Source organism: Diachasmimorpha longicaudata, chromosome 3, assembly GCF_034640455.1.
Source record: "Diachasmimorpha longicaudata isolate KC_UGA_2023 chromosome 3, iyDiaLong2, whole genome shotgun sequence".
NCBI lineage: Eukaryota > Metazoa > Arthropoda > Insecta > Hymenoptera > Braconidae > Diachasmimorpha > Diachasmimorpha longicaudata.
In genome coordinates this window covers 12,257,998-12,274,691 of record NC_087227.1, presented here as the reverse complement: position 1 = coordinate 12,274,691, position 16,694 = coordinate 12,257,998, and the positions used below count along the sequence as shown (strand labels likewise).

Genomic DNA, 16,694 nt, shown 5'->3' with positions numbered 1-16,694 from the left:
TGGAATGGATTACAAATTTTAAAATCATTTTGTTTTATTCACCGTACTTGATATAGATGAGGACATTGCGGGTTCTGAACCAAATACAGTGTCCTCGAGAAGAGAAATTGCTGTACTAGACGAAAATGACAATCCACCCGTATATCATGGTCGCCCTTACGCAACCCGAATACTTGAAAGTGCAAAAATAGGTAGTCTTTTGTTACCAGAAGGAACAATTACAGTTACTGATCGTGATGGTGGAGTTAATGCTGACGTTGAAGTCAAATGTGTACCAGCGTCAGTTGACGATGACACGTGCATTGTATTTCATGTTACAACTGAAAAGGTTTCGTGAATTTCTGCAACTTTATTATGCCACACCTTCGGTTTTGATCGTTAGTTTTAATTATCATTTCAGATCTCAGAAGGTAAATACGACGTGAGGATAACATTGGTTCAATCACTCAATTACGAACGTCGGAATTCTTATCTAATAGCATTGCTAGCAACTGATGGAGCTGGTGATATCTCAAAAAGACTACAGGCTAATGCCACAGTTGCTGTTGATATCATAGATGTGCAAGACCAACCACCAATGTTTTTAAATGCCCCTTACAGTGCCGCTATACCAGAAAATACATCTCCAGGGCATTCAGTTTTAACTATCAGAGCTCGGGATGGTGATACTGGTGAATCGCGGTCTGTTCTATTGACACTCGACGGAGATGATTTAAATCATTTCGATCTGAAGGTCTCTAAAGAGGGCGATATTACGTTAGGAACCTTGGTGACAACAGATGTTCCTCTAGATCGTGAGGAAATGAGAATTCTTCATGATGGGGGAATTTATACATTTACAGTTAAAGCAACCGAGCTTATTAATAATGAGATTCCAGCAGACTCTGCCACTTCTGTCATTACTATCGTCGTCACTGATGTTGACGATCTATCCCCAATATTCAATGAAGAATATTTCAAGATCAACGTCTGGGAAGATATCGGTGTAGACAATCCTTTGCCTGGACTGAATATGGTAGTTAGTGATAATGATGTAGGTGATAACGCCAAATTTGTCCTGGCCTTGAGAGATGCACCGGGATATCCAGGAATTAGCCGAGCCTTTTCAGTTACTCCGGAGTATGCTCAGGGTCGAGTACCCGTTGTTATCAAAGCTCTTGATTCTAAAATATTGGATTACGATATTGAAGATCCATCGAAACGAGAAATGGAGTTTGATGTCACTGCATCAGTAGGGGAACGTGTTGCAGCATTCTCTAGAATACATATTAAACTTTTGGATGCCAACGATCACAGTCCAAAATTTTCTCAGCCTGTTTATAAGCTTTCTGTGAGGGAAGATGCTAAACCTGGTGATAAGTTTGGAGATATCACTGCGAGTGACGACGATAGTGGTACTTATGGTGAATTGAGTTATACATTGAGAGGATTCGGGGCTGATAAATTCAGGACGGATTCGAAAAATGGAGGAATTTGGGTGGCGAAAGGTCTTGACTATGAGACGCAGAAGTCTTATTCGCTGACAATGGAAGCAAAGGACGGTGGAAGCAAACTGTCAACAGTCAATGTCATTATCGATGTGGCCGATGTTAATGATAATTCTCCTATTTTCGAGCAAAATGAATATGCCAGAACAGTTCGAGAAAGTGCTACTAGTTTTGATCCTCAGTTATTTATCAGAGCAACTGATATCGATGGTCCAGCCCATGGAAATGGAAATATCAGCTACTCTATAAGTAAACATAATGGTATGGCAGAAGATGTATTTCACATTGACGTAGATACAGGAGAGGTAACGATGAACTGCCCAGCCAAGTCTGGAGATACTGAGAGGGGCCTCTACGAATTGACTATTCGAGCTACTGATTATGGCTATCCTCCCTTATATTCTGAAACAAAATTATTCATCAGGGTTGGTGTACCGGGAAATCAGAGGCCCATCTTCAGAGGAAATTACAAAGGAGCACCTGGGCCCAACAGTTATCGTGCTAGACTTTTGGAAAATGCCAGTCCTGGGACTGAAGTCATCAAAGTAGTAGCTAATGATCCCGATGGACGGGACAGTCTGCTTCAGTACTATATTGCCTCCGGAGCTAAAGACAATTTTGTCATTGACTCTAGCTCTGGAATAATAACGGTATCACCCGATGCGAGGCTTGATTTAGAGACGGGTGGTAATAAATACGAAGTTATCATTTACGCTGTAGATTCTGGGGTACCGGTCAGGGAAACAGCAACAACCACTGTAACTATTAATATATTGGACGTTAATAACAAGCCACCCAAATTTACAAATTCCACGTATCTGGTTTATGTGTCAGAACGAACTTCAATTGGGGATTCTGTTCTCCGAGTAACAGCCATTGATCCTGATTCAGATGCCAATATCGAGTATTCCATTGTGGAACCAATCAAAGCTGTTGATAAAACCGGGGTCGCCTTGAAAAGTACAACTTCTTATAATTACAAAACTGCATTCACCATTGATTCAACTACCGGAGTTATTTCAGTGATGAGAGTTTTAGATTATCAAGTCGCTGCGGTTATTATGTTAACGATTCAAGCGAAGGATCTCAGTGCCGTTGTCGATAAGGAACACCAAGTGGACACTGCCGAGGTGACAATCTATATTCAAGCATTCAGCAACAATAATCCAATCTTCTTAAACCCCGGCTGGTCCCTGAATAATCCAGTGATTCGTGTAAATGTTCCTGAAGAGCAGCCACTTGGGACGACACTTTTGATGCTTTCTGCCAGAGAGTCTACTGGTCACACTGTACAGAGGTTTGAACTTGTTCGAGAGAAAGACGATGAAGGATACGTTAATGTTGGAGTTCAGAGTGGAAATGTAGTGTTGAGTAAAAGATTAGACTATGAATCATTGGGCGAAAAATTCATTACATTCAAAGTCAGAGCATTAGCTAGGGATTATGACATAACTAGAACAATGTCAGAAGCTAGTGTTATCGTTAACGTACAAGACGTTAATGATAACAGTCCAGAATTCATGAAGAAGGATTATAAAATATCAATTCTAGAGGATTCCAAGCCTTCTAGGATCGTTCTCAATGTGAAAGCAATGGACATGGACAGTTCTAATACAGAGCAAGAAGTCAAGAGAGGATATGGCGAGGTCCGTTACAGTCTAATCGGTGAAAATGCAAATTTCTTTGAGATTGACTCAGTGAATGGAAATATTCGTATCGCCAATGATACAACACTCGACCGAGAGAGACAATCTGTTCTTAGGTTCTATGTGGTAGCTTCCGACATGCCTGGTGGTGGTGCTGAGCAGAAGACCAACAGATCTCTAGTTACAGTAGATGTTCTTGACGTCAATGACAATTCCCCCAACTTTCCGCAGAACTCTTATACAGCAGTTATCCCCGAAAATGCACCTGTAGGTGTTAGTGTTGTGAATATCACTGCAAGTGATCCTGATGAGGATAGAGGGGGAGAAATTTATTTCGAGATAATCGATGAAGGAGAGGCCAGTGGATTATTCGCCGTAGATCATCAAACTGGAGAAATTTCTTCGGCAAAAAAATTGACGGGAAAAGGAAGAACTGATCCTTACAATATGAGAGTTAGGGCTCAGGATAATGGACTACCTGTCCTCCACTCTGATGTATCATTAATTCTCTACATTGGAGATGTTGTCAGCAATGATGGAGTTCCATTGTTCATTCGTCCGACCCTGGAGGAGATTGCCTATATCTCCGAGAATTCCACGGTGGGGAGTCCAGTATTTCAAGTAGTTGCTTCTGATCCTGATGATCCAAATCTTCCAGATGGGAAAATAACATTTAAATTCTTAGAGGATGACAATTTTGAAAACGATGCTAGTTTCTTTAAAATTAATGGAGACACTGGCTTGATTACAACGAGAAAACTTTTAGATCGAGAAACAAAGGACAGTTATACTTTGATATTAGTGGCTCAGGACTTGGGAAATCCTCCTCAACAGGTATCTAGAGTGCTTCAGGTAATTATCAATGATATCGATGATCATAAACCCCATTTCAAAAGAAGTTTAGACAGCCCCCCGGTCGAATTTAATATTCCCGAGGAGGTCCCAGTGGGAACGAAGATTGGAATCGTCGACGCTGTGGACGAAGACATTGGTGAGAATGGAATGATGGATTATATTATCACCTATGGAAATGAGGCTGGACTTTTTACCATTGAAAGACTTGAAAATAACTCTGCTGTGATAAAATCGGCTGGTCGTCTCGATCGCGAGACAGCCGATCGTCATCTGCTGACTATCAAATGCTATAAATATCCTGTTAAACTATCTGATGTCATACCAAAGAGGTATAACCGTCAGGATCCCTCAGAACGCCAGTTCTTGGTGAAGATAACTGATATTGATGACAACAAGCCTAAATTTCGGAAGGATAATATTACCATAGGAGTGAGATTGAATGTGCCTATTGACACAAGCTTAATAACTTTAGAGGCTTATGATGAAGATATTGATGCATTTGTTATTAATTACATCATGGGAAAAGTGTCATTTACGTCTTTAGCCGAGCCATCAATGTCGAAAAAAGGAATTCCATCGTATTTATCTTTAAATCCTCAGAGTGGTGAGATACGGACAATTGGGTCAATGGCTAGTTTTGCTGATGGCTTCATGGAAATTCCCATAACAGCAAATAATTCACAAATACCCGGGCGGGAGACAAATGTTACGCTACGTATATTTTTACTAAGAGACAGAGATATGCTCAAGTTCGTTTTCTCGAAGCCTCCAGTTGAAGTCAGAAAAACTCTGGAAGAATTTGAGAAAGCTGTTCAACAAGCACTGTCTCTTCCCATTACAGTCAACGTTTATGATACTCAGTTCTATTCGAAGGACGATAATTCACTCGACTTTTCATCAACAAGCTCTTGTTTTCAAATGGTGGGACGTGAGGCCTATGATCTTGAAGAGATGAAGTCACTGTTAAGGGATTCCAGGAACGATGAGTTGAAAAAGGTTTATGAAAAATTTCATGTCGAGAAAGTACAACATTGTGCTGCTCTCGTAGCACGAGCTGATGCTTCCGTGACTCAGATGTGGGTACTTGCCATAGCGGCATTAGTTGGTGTTGCTGCGATTATTTCTAGCTGCACGTTATGCTATATGCACTCAAAGTAAGTTTTCTCATAATTTTAATCATTAGAGATTCAATAATGCGGTAGTTGTTTCATTGCAATTCCATGAAATAATAACAATAGCACTTTTAACAGTTTGATTTAGAGATAGAAAATTATGAGGCTTAATAATGATAATTTTCCTCGATTTAAAGATATAAACGCCACATGAAACACGCACGCTTGAGGGAACAAGCGAGACCACCATTAAGTTATGTTTCCTCGGGGCCTGGAATGGTTAATGCTCAATCGCACACAACATTGGGGACTTTAGGGCCTGGAACGATTGTTGCTCTGGGGCCTCACGAAGGTCCTTATGAATGGGGAGCTGACACGACTCTCTATCATCCCAGCACCCTCTCCAGAGCGTAAAATAATTATTAATTTCAACCCAATAATGGAAAAAAACTTTGGTGCTTGATAATAATGATCAGTGATTTGGACATTCACGTATGAATAATTCAAGGTCCTACGATTTTGTACATTTTAATAAGCTCGAGGTATTGGCCTTGTGTAATATAATTCTCACTTAGGGCTTCCAGTTAAGAGATGTATATTTAAGATATTTATATAAAAGTTTCATGCAAAAATTTAATCAATGTTTATGAATATATTTGGATACACAAGAATTTCGAAAGTTTGGGGATTCATCATTCTTCTATTCTACTTTTAGTAACCTTGTGAAAATGTCAAGGTAACAACGAACAGTTAAACCTATTTTTTTTATTTATTTAGTTTTTCTGATGAATCCGCTCAAGTTTATAGTGTGAAAACATCATGAAAAAACTCGTAAAATCTATGATTAAATATTTAGATTTTTAAATGTCGATTTGAATATATTACAATTTTCAATGTCATGTAATACTTGCAATTATGAGTTGTAATGTAATAATTGATAATTGCATTTATTTATGAACACTTTTACTTTTTCAGATTTAGGCAATTTTATAGCAATGTGAATAGTCCTTGAGTATTAATACGCGATGTTTTTAGATTTAAGTTGGAAATTGAAATTACTCTATCGCGACTAAACCATCTGCGAATTTCTGGAAAGCATCGGATGTATCAATATCGACTTTCGAGATAGGATTTTTCATTTCATTCTCGATAGTTGGATATGATTTCCCCGTTCTCTCTACATTTTTTCCATTCTTATCCTTCTTATGATTCAGAGGTATTTTTTCGTCATTTTTAGTGTCTTCATTTGGCATTTCTACGAAGCTCTCTTCATATTTGACTAACGGCAAATTAATGGGATCACTCTCCGACTCTTCTTCCTTTAGTTCCTCAATAACAGACTGATCAGTTAATTGTTTTGTTATTGCATCGAATGGAGACATTATTTTCCTCACGAATTGGTCCTGGTCTTCTGGTCGCATTGCTGCAGATCTTTGTAGAATATCCTTTCTGAAAAACCAGAGTCATTTACTCTTTTGCTTACGCTTGTTTCACTATTCGTACTCCTGTAGACAAAAATTTATATTTTGAAAAATATGTAAAAAGATATCTCTAATTGGCCCCATTTCTATTATGTACTATTATTAAGTACATATTACCTTGTACATATAAAGTATATTATATTATAAAAAATCGGCAAATTTGTTATTTTTAAATTTGAAAAATATATACGAAGTTGGCCCAAGTTAATTATATATAATTATAAATTGCTGCATGTGGGTTAAATGAGTTCGAGAATAATTATAAATTCTCTGTAAGAGTCGTAAAAAATTACAACATCCCCACCTGCTGAGTTTATTTTTCTTCCGTGGATACAAATTCAGGTGAAATACCATCTGTTGTTTTTCTTCATCCTCCAACATTCCAGATTGACTCGCTGGAATAGCAACCATGGGTATCGATTGAGCTTGTCCTCCATAATACCGTCCACCTCGACCAAAACTCAATGGTCTTCTTGGATCCGAGGAATAATCCTCTGCACTTGTTCCAGGCCTCGGTGGTGACGTTTTCTGATTTGTAGATTGATCGGTCAATTCAGTAATAGGATAGATGTCCAACATCACACTGAATGGCTTTGCCTTCCTTTTCTTGTTTCCGTATGTTCCTGTATATGATGCGCCGTTTTCATAAGGTGATTCGAGAGATGGGGGCGGTCTCATTATTACAGGACGCTGCATGTAGGACTCGTAATAAGGATTATATCTCTGCAGTCCTGCTGGTGAAAATCTAAAGTAAATAAATCATTCAGTTAATTAATTGTAAACATTCCACTGATTACTCCAAATTTTTTAAATAAATTTTCAATAACTAATTATTTGAATTTCTCACAACCAAATCACAAAATTATGCGCACTGGTTATAAAGATTACTAAGATTAAGACCATTGTTGTAAGGCTTTTTCAAACTTTTCATATCTATTGGTATAATATACCTTCTTCGTAGTTTGCGGAAAATCGGTGCAATCTTGAAGATGAATGCGTCATCTCTTCGAAGCCAATCAAATTGTCACTATTACGAGTTATATATGCGAAATTTATTTGGAAAATTTGAGTAATCACTAGCCTTCTATCGTGTGAAATGTTATGGTGGTCGCTTCTACCTGAGATTCACAGGCGCTAGGAGATTGACATCTGCAGGATGTTTGGGCTTGTAAGGATAGAAAGGATCATTATTCATAAACAAAAGTGGTGAATCCTCAGAGTCGTCAGAATCCTCTTCGTCTTCAGTGATAGCGATCTCTGATTTATCGCTAGTCGCCATCATCTCACCAATGTCGGGGTAAAGATCGTACTTCTTCGGATTCATATAGACTCCAGTGAATTTAATACCCCGTTTCGGACTCTCGGGATCATTTGTCAAGTATTTTATAATATCCTGGATATTTCTGGAGCTTTGGGGATATCTATACTGACTCAATTGAGGGAATTTCACGCGCTGGAAGGATGAAGGGATTGGGTTCTGAAGTTTAAAGTGGAACGGGGCTGGTTGGGACTCCTCTGATGTTTCCTCATCATTATTAAGTTTATTGGGATACCTGTACAATAATTTTCAATCACTGATTTAGCCAAAGAAAACATAAGACATGATTATTATAGCCGATTGCACGACAGAACATATTAAACTCCGTTTAAGGAACATAATTTTCTTTAGATTTACATTTGTCTGACTCGATAAACAACTGCATGATTGCTGAACAACTGTTTTGGCTCTACTTCAAGCTTTTCCCTTCCAACATCATCATTCTCTGCAGACTCCAACAATCTCTTTCTCAATTTGAAATTCTTAAGACTTTGGGCTCGAGGCTCGATTGGATCAGGGTCAGAACTCTTCTCCTTTCTGTCGACATCTTTCAAGTCATCAATGAAGGACAATGTTTTGATATTATTATCGTATCGATCTTCAATATTAGCAGTTGTCAATCTTTCGATCTCAGGCTTTTGCGATGTTGTTGTAATTTTTTTAGAAAAATTCGCTGCTTTCTTCAAGGTATTTTGAAGGATGTAGATGTGTTTGGTCTCCTGGCTAACTTTACTAGTAGCCGAAGTACCAGACGCAAAGTCGTAGATAAAAATTACGGCCTGTATTAATGATAATCAACATAATATTAAAAGAAATATGAAGTTTTTGAATACTTTCGATTCGAATCAACATTTGAAATTGTGCCAGTTATATATTTTCTATAGAGAAATCCTATCTATCAACATTACTCTCGAATTATGACAATTAAATTCTAAAAATTAGGTGCTTCACGGTATCAGATCACGCCATTTCATTCGCATTAAATTCTGAAAGAAATTAAGTTTGTATATTGTTTGCTGTTAACTTTAATCCGTGTCAAAACACCGTTAACGCCCTATATGTGAAACAGTCACGCCCGATTGTCATGCATCACGAATATTACAGAATAAACTACCAGGGAGAAAATATTTTGCGAAAAGTCTAATCATTTTTCAGGATAATTTCTCCAAAAAAATTATATGGCAATAGCTGCATTTCTCTGCTATTTTTCTATTTTCAAATAAGTTCCTTTGACTTAGCACAGTCGGCACGGGTTTTGCGAAGGCGTCTAAGTTTAAAACAAAACTGGGTAGAATGGTACGATTTAACGATTTAGTGTCCCTCACACCATATTTTCAATCGATCCCAATATTATTCAATAATAATAAAAGATAATTTCAGATAAATCGAAGAATTATGTTCGTGGTGAGTTGAATGATTGAAAAAAGTGAAGGCTTAGAGGAGCATCCCGCAGCTCGTTCGCTGATACTGTTCGCACACCATAACGTAACTTGAATCATGAGACAGAACTTTACAATACAGTACTAATGAGTGACTAATGATTGTTATTCAGTTGAGTTAAATGCAACGACTTGCTTGGGTAATAATTGAATGATTTAAAATATCTTCACAAATTCAATGGCATCTTTGCAAATGGATTCGTAGAGGAATGAGAGTGTGAAATTTCCAAATGCCAACAAAGTTTTGCAAAAAAAATATCATAGAAACATGTAAGAAAAGAGATGATGATTAATTTTGTTATCATTACCAAAATGCTAGCAACAATTGCCATGACCACAATGACAAATTTCTTGACTACAGAACCGTATTTATTGGAATTATATCGATCAGCCTGATCAGAGTAAAGTCCGAGCTCTGAACTGCTAATAGCTGGTCTTCGTCCAGTTTCAAACATCTCGTTCCACTTGAATTTCACACGCGATTAATCATAGTTGAAACGTTCATTATTCCTGCAGTTATATATCAATAAATACAAGTGTTCACTTGGCACCGCCAGAAGTGACTAAACTCCGTGTATGCAGTTTTCACCGGCATTTAATTCCTCGGTTCTTGTACAAGAGAAAATTCTTCGTGGGGGCGGGCGGGATGCTAGGAGAACGTATAAATGAATGAGCTACTTACCAAACGACTTTGGAATTCACTACCCATGACAATTACTTCAATTGCAAAGTGACCACTGGACTTGGGCAATCAAATTAGTCCAATACAAATGTGTTAAAAAAAATGTTTTTTATTTTAATTCATAGGGGAAATTCTATCTTGATAGAGTTGTTTCCCTCGTCTTGTATGAGTACACGAATTAGTACTTTATTTTCAGGCATTGAGTACAGAACCGAGAATTTTCAAGATGATTTACGTCCGTAATTATGAATTCCATCAGTTTGAAACAATAAAATGAATTATTTTCTTCTACTCATTTGCATGATTTTTCTTTTATTATTAACATAAATGTACTTCTTAGCGTTTACGAAAATCAAAGGCGATTTCCGGAATTGCATAGTTGTATCCAACTGGTCTAGATGTTGCTGGCGGGAGGGTGGGAGGTGGTCCGGGTCTACCAGTAGGGGGTGGACGGTAGGTTGATGTGCTTGGAGTGATGCTGTAGATTGCGGTTGGGAATGGAGGAGGACGGACAGTTTGATAGGTTGGTCTTGGAGAGGATGGTGGAAGATATGGGGGTGGTCTGGTTTGAGGTTGTACAGGGGGTGACGTTACAGGAGGGAGTGGACGTGCGGTTGTTTGAGGAGGAAGATAAGTTGGTGGAGCGGTGGGGGGTGGAGGTGGTCTTGTGGGTGGTGGCGGTGGTGGTGGTCGTCTTGTCGTAGCTTCAATAGGGGGAAGGTATTTCGGTGGATTTGTTTTTGGGGTATCGAAGTGTGGTTTCGTAGGGGGCGGAAGGTATTCAGGTGATGACGTTGTTGGTCTAGTGGATGGAGGTTTAGTAGAAGGTGGTCTGGTTGGGATAGGTTTTGGACGTGGTGTTGTTCGAACGGGAGGAAGGTATTCCGGTGATGATGGGGATGGAAGTCTAGTAGGGGGAGGTCTGGTTGGGATAGGTTGTGGACGTGGAGTAGTTCTCGCGGGAGGAAGATATTCGGGTGATGTGGTTGTTGGTGGCCTAGTAGGTGGGGGTCTAGTTGGAACAGGTTGTGACCGTGGAGTGGTTCGTATAGGAGGAAGATATTCTGGCGAAGTTGTGGTTGGTGGTTTAGTAGGAGGAGACCTTGTTGGAGGTGGCTGAGTAACTCGAGGTTGAACAGGGGGAGCTCTGGTTGGAACAGTTTGTGAACGTGGAGTGGTTCTCACTGGAGGAAGATATTCAGAGGAAGATGGGGGTCTAATGGGAGGTGGTCTCGTAGGAACAGGCTGTGGACGCGATGGAGCAGTATATTGGGGTGAATCCTTGATTGGCGGTCTTCCTGTAGGTCGGAAGGGCTGCACTGGTTTGGGATAATTGTATGGTGGACTGGTCTGGATTGTCTTCGGCGTTGTCGGTTGAACCGGCAATGGTGGTGGAACCTTGGAAGGAAGTGGGAATGTTGGAGACGGCTTTGGATATGAATATCCAGGCGGTTGTGTTGAGGGACGCGGTCTTGGAGTTGTAGGTAGCTGGGTTGGAGGAGGTGGTCTTGAAGTCGTAGGCCTTTGTGTAGTTGGCCGAGTCGTAGTTGGTGAGGGAACTCTTGTTGAAGGTGGAAAGGTTTCACTCGGTTTTGGGTATGAGTAGCCAGGTTGTTTTGGTGGCTGAGTTACTGGAGGTTTATAGGGAGGCTGCGTCACTGGAGGCCTATATGGTGGTTGAGTTACAGGAATTCTTGTTGTAGGCGGAAAGCTCTCACTCGGTTTTGGATATGAATATCCCGGTTGCTGAGGCGGTTGCGTTGATAAACGTAACTTTGGCGTTGTAGGTCTTGGTGTAGTCGACCTCGGAGTCGTTGGCGGAGGCACTCTAGTTGGAGTTGGAAATGTTTCACTTGGTTTAGGATATGAGTATCCTGGCGGTTTAGGTGGTTGTGTTACTGGAGGCCGGTGCGGTGGCTGAGTCACTGGAGGTCTATATGGAGGTTGAGTTACTGGAGGCCTGTACGGTGGCTGAGTCACTGGAGGTCTGTATGGAGGTTGACTTACTGGAGGCCGAGTTTGGGTAGGCTGAGTGATCAGTGGCCTATTGGGGGGAGGGGTTGTCTGCTGCCGCCTATTCAATGAATTACTGTGAAAAACCCATAAGGGCTGAGTAAAATATTCTCATTATCCATTACTTACACGGGTGGTAGAGGGAAGGGTTTCTGGGGGGGTTTGTAAACATATCCCTCAAATGAAGCTTGCGCTCCTGAATCACCATTTATGGCTCTCTTAGTTTTCCCATAGACCTGGCACATCGAGAGCGCTGCCACTAATGTGACGCACCCCAACAGCTTCCACTGCAATTACACGTAATTTAATGATTACTTTCATTAATTATACTCATTGATGTTCTGTAAAGAGAAGTCTACCCGGGTTATCTGCACCAAATAAAAGCATTGCACAAGAAGGAATCAAGTTTCTTTTTTTTAATATATTCAAGTAACTCGTGGGATACTCTCACGCCGTGCCTTCAATTATCCTTACATAAGTCTAGACACGTCACATGACGGCAAGAATATTGCAATTGTAGAAAGACGACACAACAAGTCCATGAGCCTTACAGTATCATCCAGGATGTTTGAATGCATGTTTATGACTTGATAAAAAGCCAATCGTCTTTCCAAATTGGAAGGGGAGAATTTTCAATGAATTCGAAATGAAAAAAAAAAACTGATAATAAGACGATTAATCGAAATTGCTTCATCGAGGGCCATGATGGTTCCAGCTCGAAAGGAAACGTCCAGTGACCTTTAACAACTATAATTTATATCTACGATCGAACATAGGGAAGAGTAAATATCGCTTCTTCTCCCGGGTAGTAATAGTCCTGTCCAAAGGTTATAGCATCTATATTGGTGAATGTCCCCATGACGAGTCAATGAGTAAATTCAATACGTTCAAGCTCTCACGTAGTTGTAATATCAATAGTAAATTGAGTCATTGAGTGTAAATCAGGTACTAGGTACTTATTTCATTCATAAATGCCTCATTCATTCATTGAATACATTGCAGTAACTTAAAAAAAATAACATTTCCTGTCTCCATTATGCCAATTTTATTCTTTATATTCTTACTGAGCGTTCGATACACGGGTATATAAAGCCGGAGAAAGTTATAAAATGCTCAAGCATCTTTCAATTTTGCCAACGGGTAGGCATACGATAACCAATATTGTTAATGCTGGTTTTTATAAAAGGCCCACCTTGTGTGAAGCATTGGATTCGTTGCGTAATAACAAGTCAGGTACTTGGATTATATCATCGATACCAAAGGGGACAGATTCAGCAAGTGGATATGGATAAACTCTCAGCATTCAGACGATTGCCGTTGAAAATAGAGACTAGTTCAATGCCCCTTGTTAAAGACCCCTCGAGAAAATATTTATCAACTGTTTTTTTTTTCGATTATATTTGAATAATAATCGGAATTTCAAACATTGGTCTCATGGAATGCTTAGGATGGTGATTGAAAAATACAAAAAATGTTGAAATGTAAATTAATATAGGTTTAAAATTCTAGAACGAAGGCAGCAATCGTCTGATGAAACAAATTATTAAAAATTCATCTCTTGCCAAAAAATTTCTCTGACTGTTCAAGGTCTAAGTATTTACGCAATCCCTTTGGAATTATGGTAATCTTAACTCCCCTCATTCGTATACATTTATTGAGATGAAACTAATTCATCCCTCACCATGTCTACGAGGTTTTGAATAATAATTGCAAGTATTGGGACTCAGTATGACATAAAACTGTGATAAATTCTTAGGTGAGAATACGTCTTGAGACTTCTAGGCTTTCTATATATGTTTTTCATACAAAAGGTTAAACAGAGTGACGTTGAATATACGGTGACTATGCATTATTGACGGGATGTTTCAACTAGCGTGTACAAGTATGGATAATATAGATAATGGATTCACCACCATTGATCATAAGTGGATGAGGTGTGTTAATAAGAAGGTTTAATTTTTAAAGACGCGATGAAAATATTCATGCCATTAATTTGACGGCTTCTGGGCATTCACAAATGATCGTAAAAGGCCTTCACCCGCACTGTTTGGTGGAGATCTGTGTGGGAAGAGACATGAGGTTGTTTCAATAGTTATGTCCTATCGCATCGCTGTAGATTGCTTCACTCAGTTGAATGGTCAATTTAATTTATTCTCTCTGATTCATATGCAATGATGAGCTCCTATTTTTGGAAATTTTCAACGTTGAAAATGGAAATTCTGTTATAATGATGTAATGCATTATTGTAAATTTTAAAAATCCAGTGCGTAATAACTCGCGTCATCCGAAAATTTCAACCTTCAGTCGATAAATTAATCTTTTTAGTGAAAATCATTTGATGACATCATATCTACAATTAAAAAAAAAACGAGCAACAACAATGATTCATGATACAGGAAATGAGGAGCTTTATGTCCCTTATGTGAGTTGAATTTTGTGTGGTCCCAATTGTTTGATGAGACAACACTCCTACATCACGAAGATCCCTCAAACATTGTTTGTTTTTAATTTTAATACAATGTTTCTCTAGCAAACTAATAGATTATCATTAGGGGAGGATATTTTAATATGTGTCATTTGTCAAACACATGGCAATGACTACCTGATGGTGTTTGACGAGACCCGCTCTATTCGCAACTCGAATTATGCAATGAGCGCGGGTGAATAGGGAACCCATGTTGAACTGATCTTTTACCCTCGCTTGGGCAATTGTGGGATTTCAATTACGTAGAGGGACCTTTGAAGCTATTGCCGACTGCTAATCACGTGGCTTTTGTTAATACCTCATTAATTGATTTTTCCCTCTGGCGGAGATGAGGAGATGAAGGTCTATTGTAATATATTTCGATTCGATAGGCTGCTTCATTCTACTAACTACTGCCCTTAAATTTATTTCAATTCTTGATGAAATTTCTAATTCATTAGCCACTTTTACTGAGAATCTAATTAGTCTTTTATTATCAACTTGATTGTTAATACTACATTCAATTGTTTTTCTGATAGAATGAGAATTCACAATAAGATCTCTGGGGCTGTGTTGTCTTCACCCCTCACTTAAGGGTTTCAGAGTTTTCTCGAGTACAAAGAAATATGTCCTTTCTATCGCAGAGACGGGTGAGAGTAGTTTTCGGGATAAGTCAGTCAAGTTAATTAGTATTCATTTACGATGCGTGCATGTAACAACAATCACACAACTCACCACTTTTTCATTATAAAACTATAAAACACATTAAAAAATGAGCACAAAAGCCCTTGAAATTGTTCAAATAATTCATCCACAAGAATCATCAAGCCATTAATCCCATCAATTTTTTTCATCAAAAGCTGCTAAGAGTGTATAAGTAACCGATGGTTGACATTCCAATGTATCTTGTCAGAATTCCACTCACAATAATAATGCTGTCTTGAAGTATTAACCAATATCCCAATTAGCCTCAATAAATAAACAGTGACGCGTTCATCAAGCTTTTCAATTTCTTTAATTCGATATAAGCATTCAAGTTCATGTTGTTTAAAAATATTGAAACACTAATGCGTTAATATACGATTGAAAAAGAAAAACATTCACTGGACTTTCTGTAATAGGCTTGGAGCGTGTAATCCATGTTATTCGCAACCCGTAACCTTTACAATGTCTCCTGAGATGAAAACGAAAGGAGAACCTCTTTACTGCAAACAGATAGAAAAAAAAAACGGACAGAAAAAAAATTATTTATCAATTGCCATTTGGCATGGCACATGAACACCCTTTCCTACTTAATCTACTTAACGTTATTGATCATTTCTCGATTAACCCACTTAGCACAATTTTTTCTTTCAATTCCACACTACTTACCATTGTTATTATTTTGATACACGATACTCTTTTGAATTAACAAATGTGACACCACTTCAACGCATTTATTAAGAATCCCGTCTTACTCATGGGAACGGGTGTCCCGGGAGTTGAACTTCTTCGACGAGTGGCTATCGTGGAGCATTTATAGGATTCATCCGATCCTTCTTCTGCCCCATGTGATGACAGGGGGGGGGGGGTTAGTGGGGATAAAGCGGCAAACGCTGGTCCATGGATGATACTCGTTCGATGCGGAATACTATCTCTCTTGGTTGCGGTGATGAGGCATGTGTCTGAGGCAGATGGAGATTACTGAACAAGGACAATTGACTTAGAGAAAGAGCTGCGGGGAATTGTTACCAAAATAACTGTTCAACTCTTGCGATAGGAGGAATTGATGTGTTTCCGAATTTTTGGGATTATGAAATGTCGCGTTGATCGGGCCTTTGTTGCAATAATTCAATTCTCTTGTTCTTGTTATTTTTTATTGCATATCGTGTCATGTTATTGTTATAATGCATTCTCAATCATTTTCATTCGTTGCTAATTCTATAAAAACATTTCGAGCTGGTACAATCTAAAATATGGTTTATTGAATATGCAATGCTTTAGGAAAATTTTATTACCCAATGATGGCATCGTAAATTGTAAAGAATAGTATTTATCGACTTGGTTAAACATAATAAGTTATTAATCGATTACAAATGGCCAGTGCAGATATAGCATTTGATCTCGTGGGGAATATGTACGGCATTCCCTTCACGCCTTTCATCGGCTGTCTCGCTTTCAAACGTCCTTAGTGGTCACTGCAATGAGATGTCAATTT

At 38.8% G+C, this 16,694-nt stretch overlaps 3 protein-coding genes across 8 annotated transcripts in view; 1 reads left to right on the top strand and 2 right to left on the bottom strand.

Moving 5' to 3' along the window:
- LOC135160653 (cadherin-23) overlaps positions 1 to 10,254 on the top strand; it is a 35,164-nt gene extending 24,910 nt beyond the window's left edge. For all 6 annotated transcript variants that reach the window (XM_064117428.1, XM_064117432.1, XM_064117431.1 and 3 more), the window contains 3 exons: positions 57 to 328; positions 401 to 5,142; positions 5,298 to 10,254. In XM_064117428.1, coding sequence (XP_063973498.1) covers positions 57 to 328; positions 401 to 5,142; positions 5,298 to 5,514 — 5,231 coding nt within the window. In that variant the 3' untranslated portion in view covers positions 5,515 to 10,254. The remainder of the gene's footprint in view (positions 1 to 56; positions 329 to 400; positions 5,143 to 5,297) is intronic.
- LOC135160658 (uncharacterized) lies at positions 5,720 to 10,009 on the bottom strand. The gene is made up of 5 exons (XM_064117442.1): positions 9,647 to 10,009; positions 8,257 to 8,678; positions 7,700 to 8,134; positions 6,886 to 7,326; positions 5,720 to 6,549 (listed from the first exon to the last, which is right to left on the bottom strand). Exons 1-5 carry the CDS (start codon positions 9,791 to 9,793, stop codon positions 6,156 to 6,158), a joined length of 1,839 nt encoding a protein of 612 aa, XP_063973512.1. The 5' UTR covers positions 9,794 to 10,009; the 3' UTR covers positions 5,720 to 6,155.
- LOC135160657 (uncharacterized) lies at positions 10,110 to 15,998 on the bottom strand. Its single transcript, XM_064117441.1, has 3 exons — positions 15,869 to 15,998; positions 12,163 to 12,320; positions 10,110 to 12,094 (listed from the first exon to the last, which is right to left on the bottom strand). The coding sequence occupies exons 1-3, from the start codon at positions 15,869 to 15,871 to the stop codon at positions 10,357 to 10,359; spliced, it is 1,899 nt and encodes a 632-aa protein (XP_063973511.1). The 5' UTR covers positions 15,872 to 15,998; the 3' UTR covers positions 10,110 to 10,356.
- Positions 15,999 to 16,694: the final 696 nt, after the last annotated feature.

What these genes read in the sequence shown, in the direction of transcription:
- LOC135160658 (XM_064117442.1), bottom strand. Translation starts at nt 9,793, where the DNA reads ATGTTTGAAACTGGACGAAGACCAGCTATTAGCAGTTCAGAGCTCGGA. An exon ending in CTAGCGCCTGTGAATCTCAG is followed by an intron (nt 7,327 to 7,699) that starts GTAGAAGCGACC and finishes TATTTACTTTAG; the next exon opens with ATTTTCACCAGCAGGACTGC. An exon ending in AAGAAAAATAAACTCAGCAG is followed by an intron (nt 6,550 to 6,885) that starts GTGGGGATGTTG and finishes CTGGTTTTTCAG; the next exon opens with AAAGGATATTCTACAAAGAT.
- LOC135160657 (XM_064117441.1), bottom strand. An exon ending in CCCTTCCCTCTACCACCCGT is followed by an intron (nt 12,095 to 12,162) that starts GTAAGTAATGGA and finishes TTCATTGAATAG; the next exon opens with GCGGCAGCAGACAACCCCTC.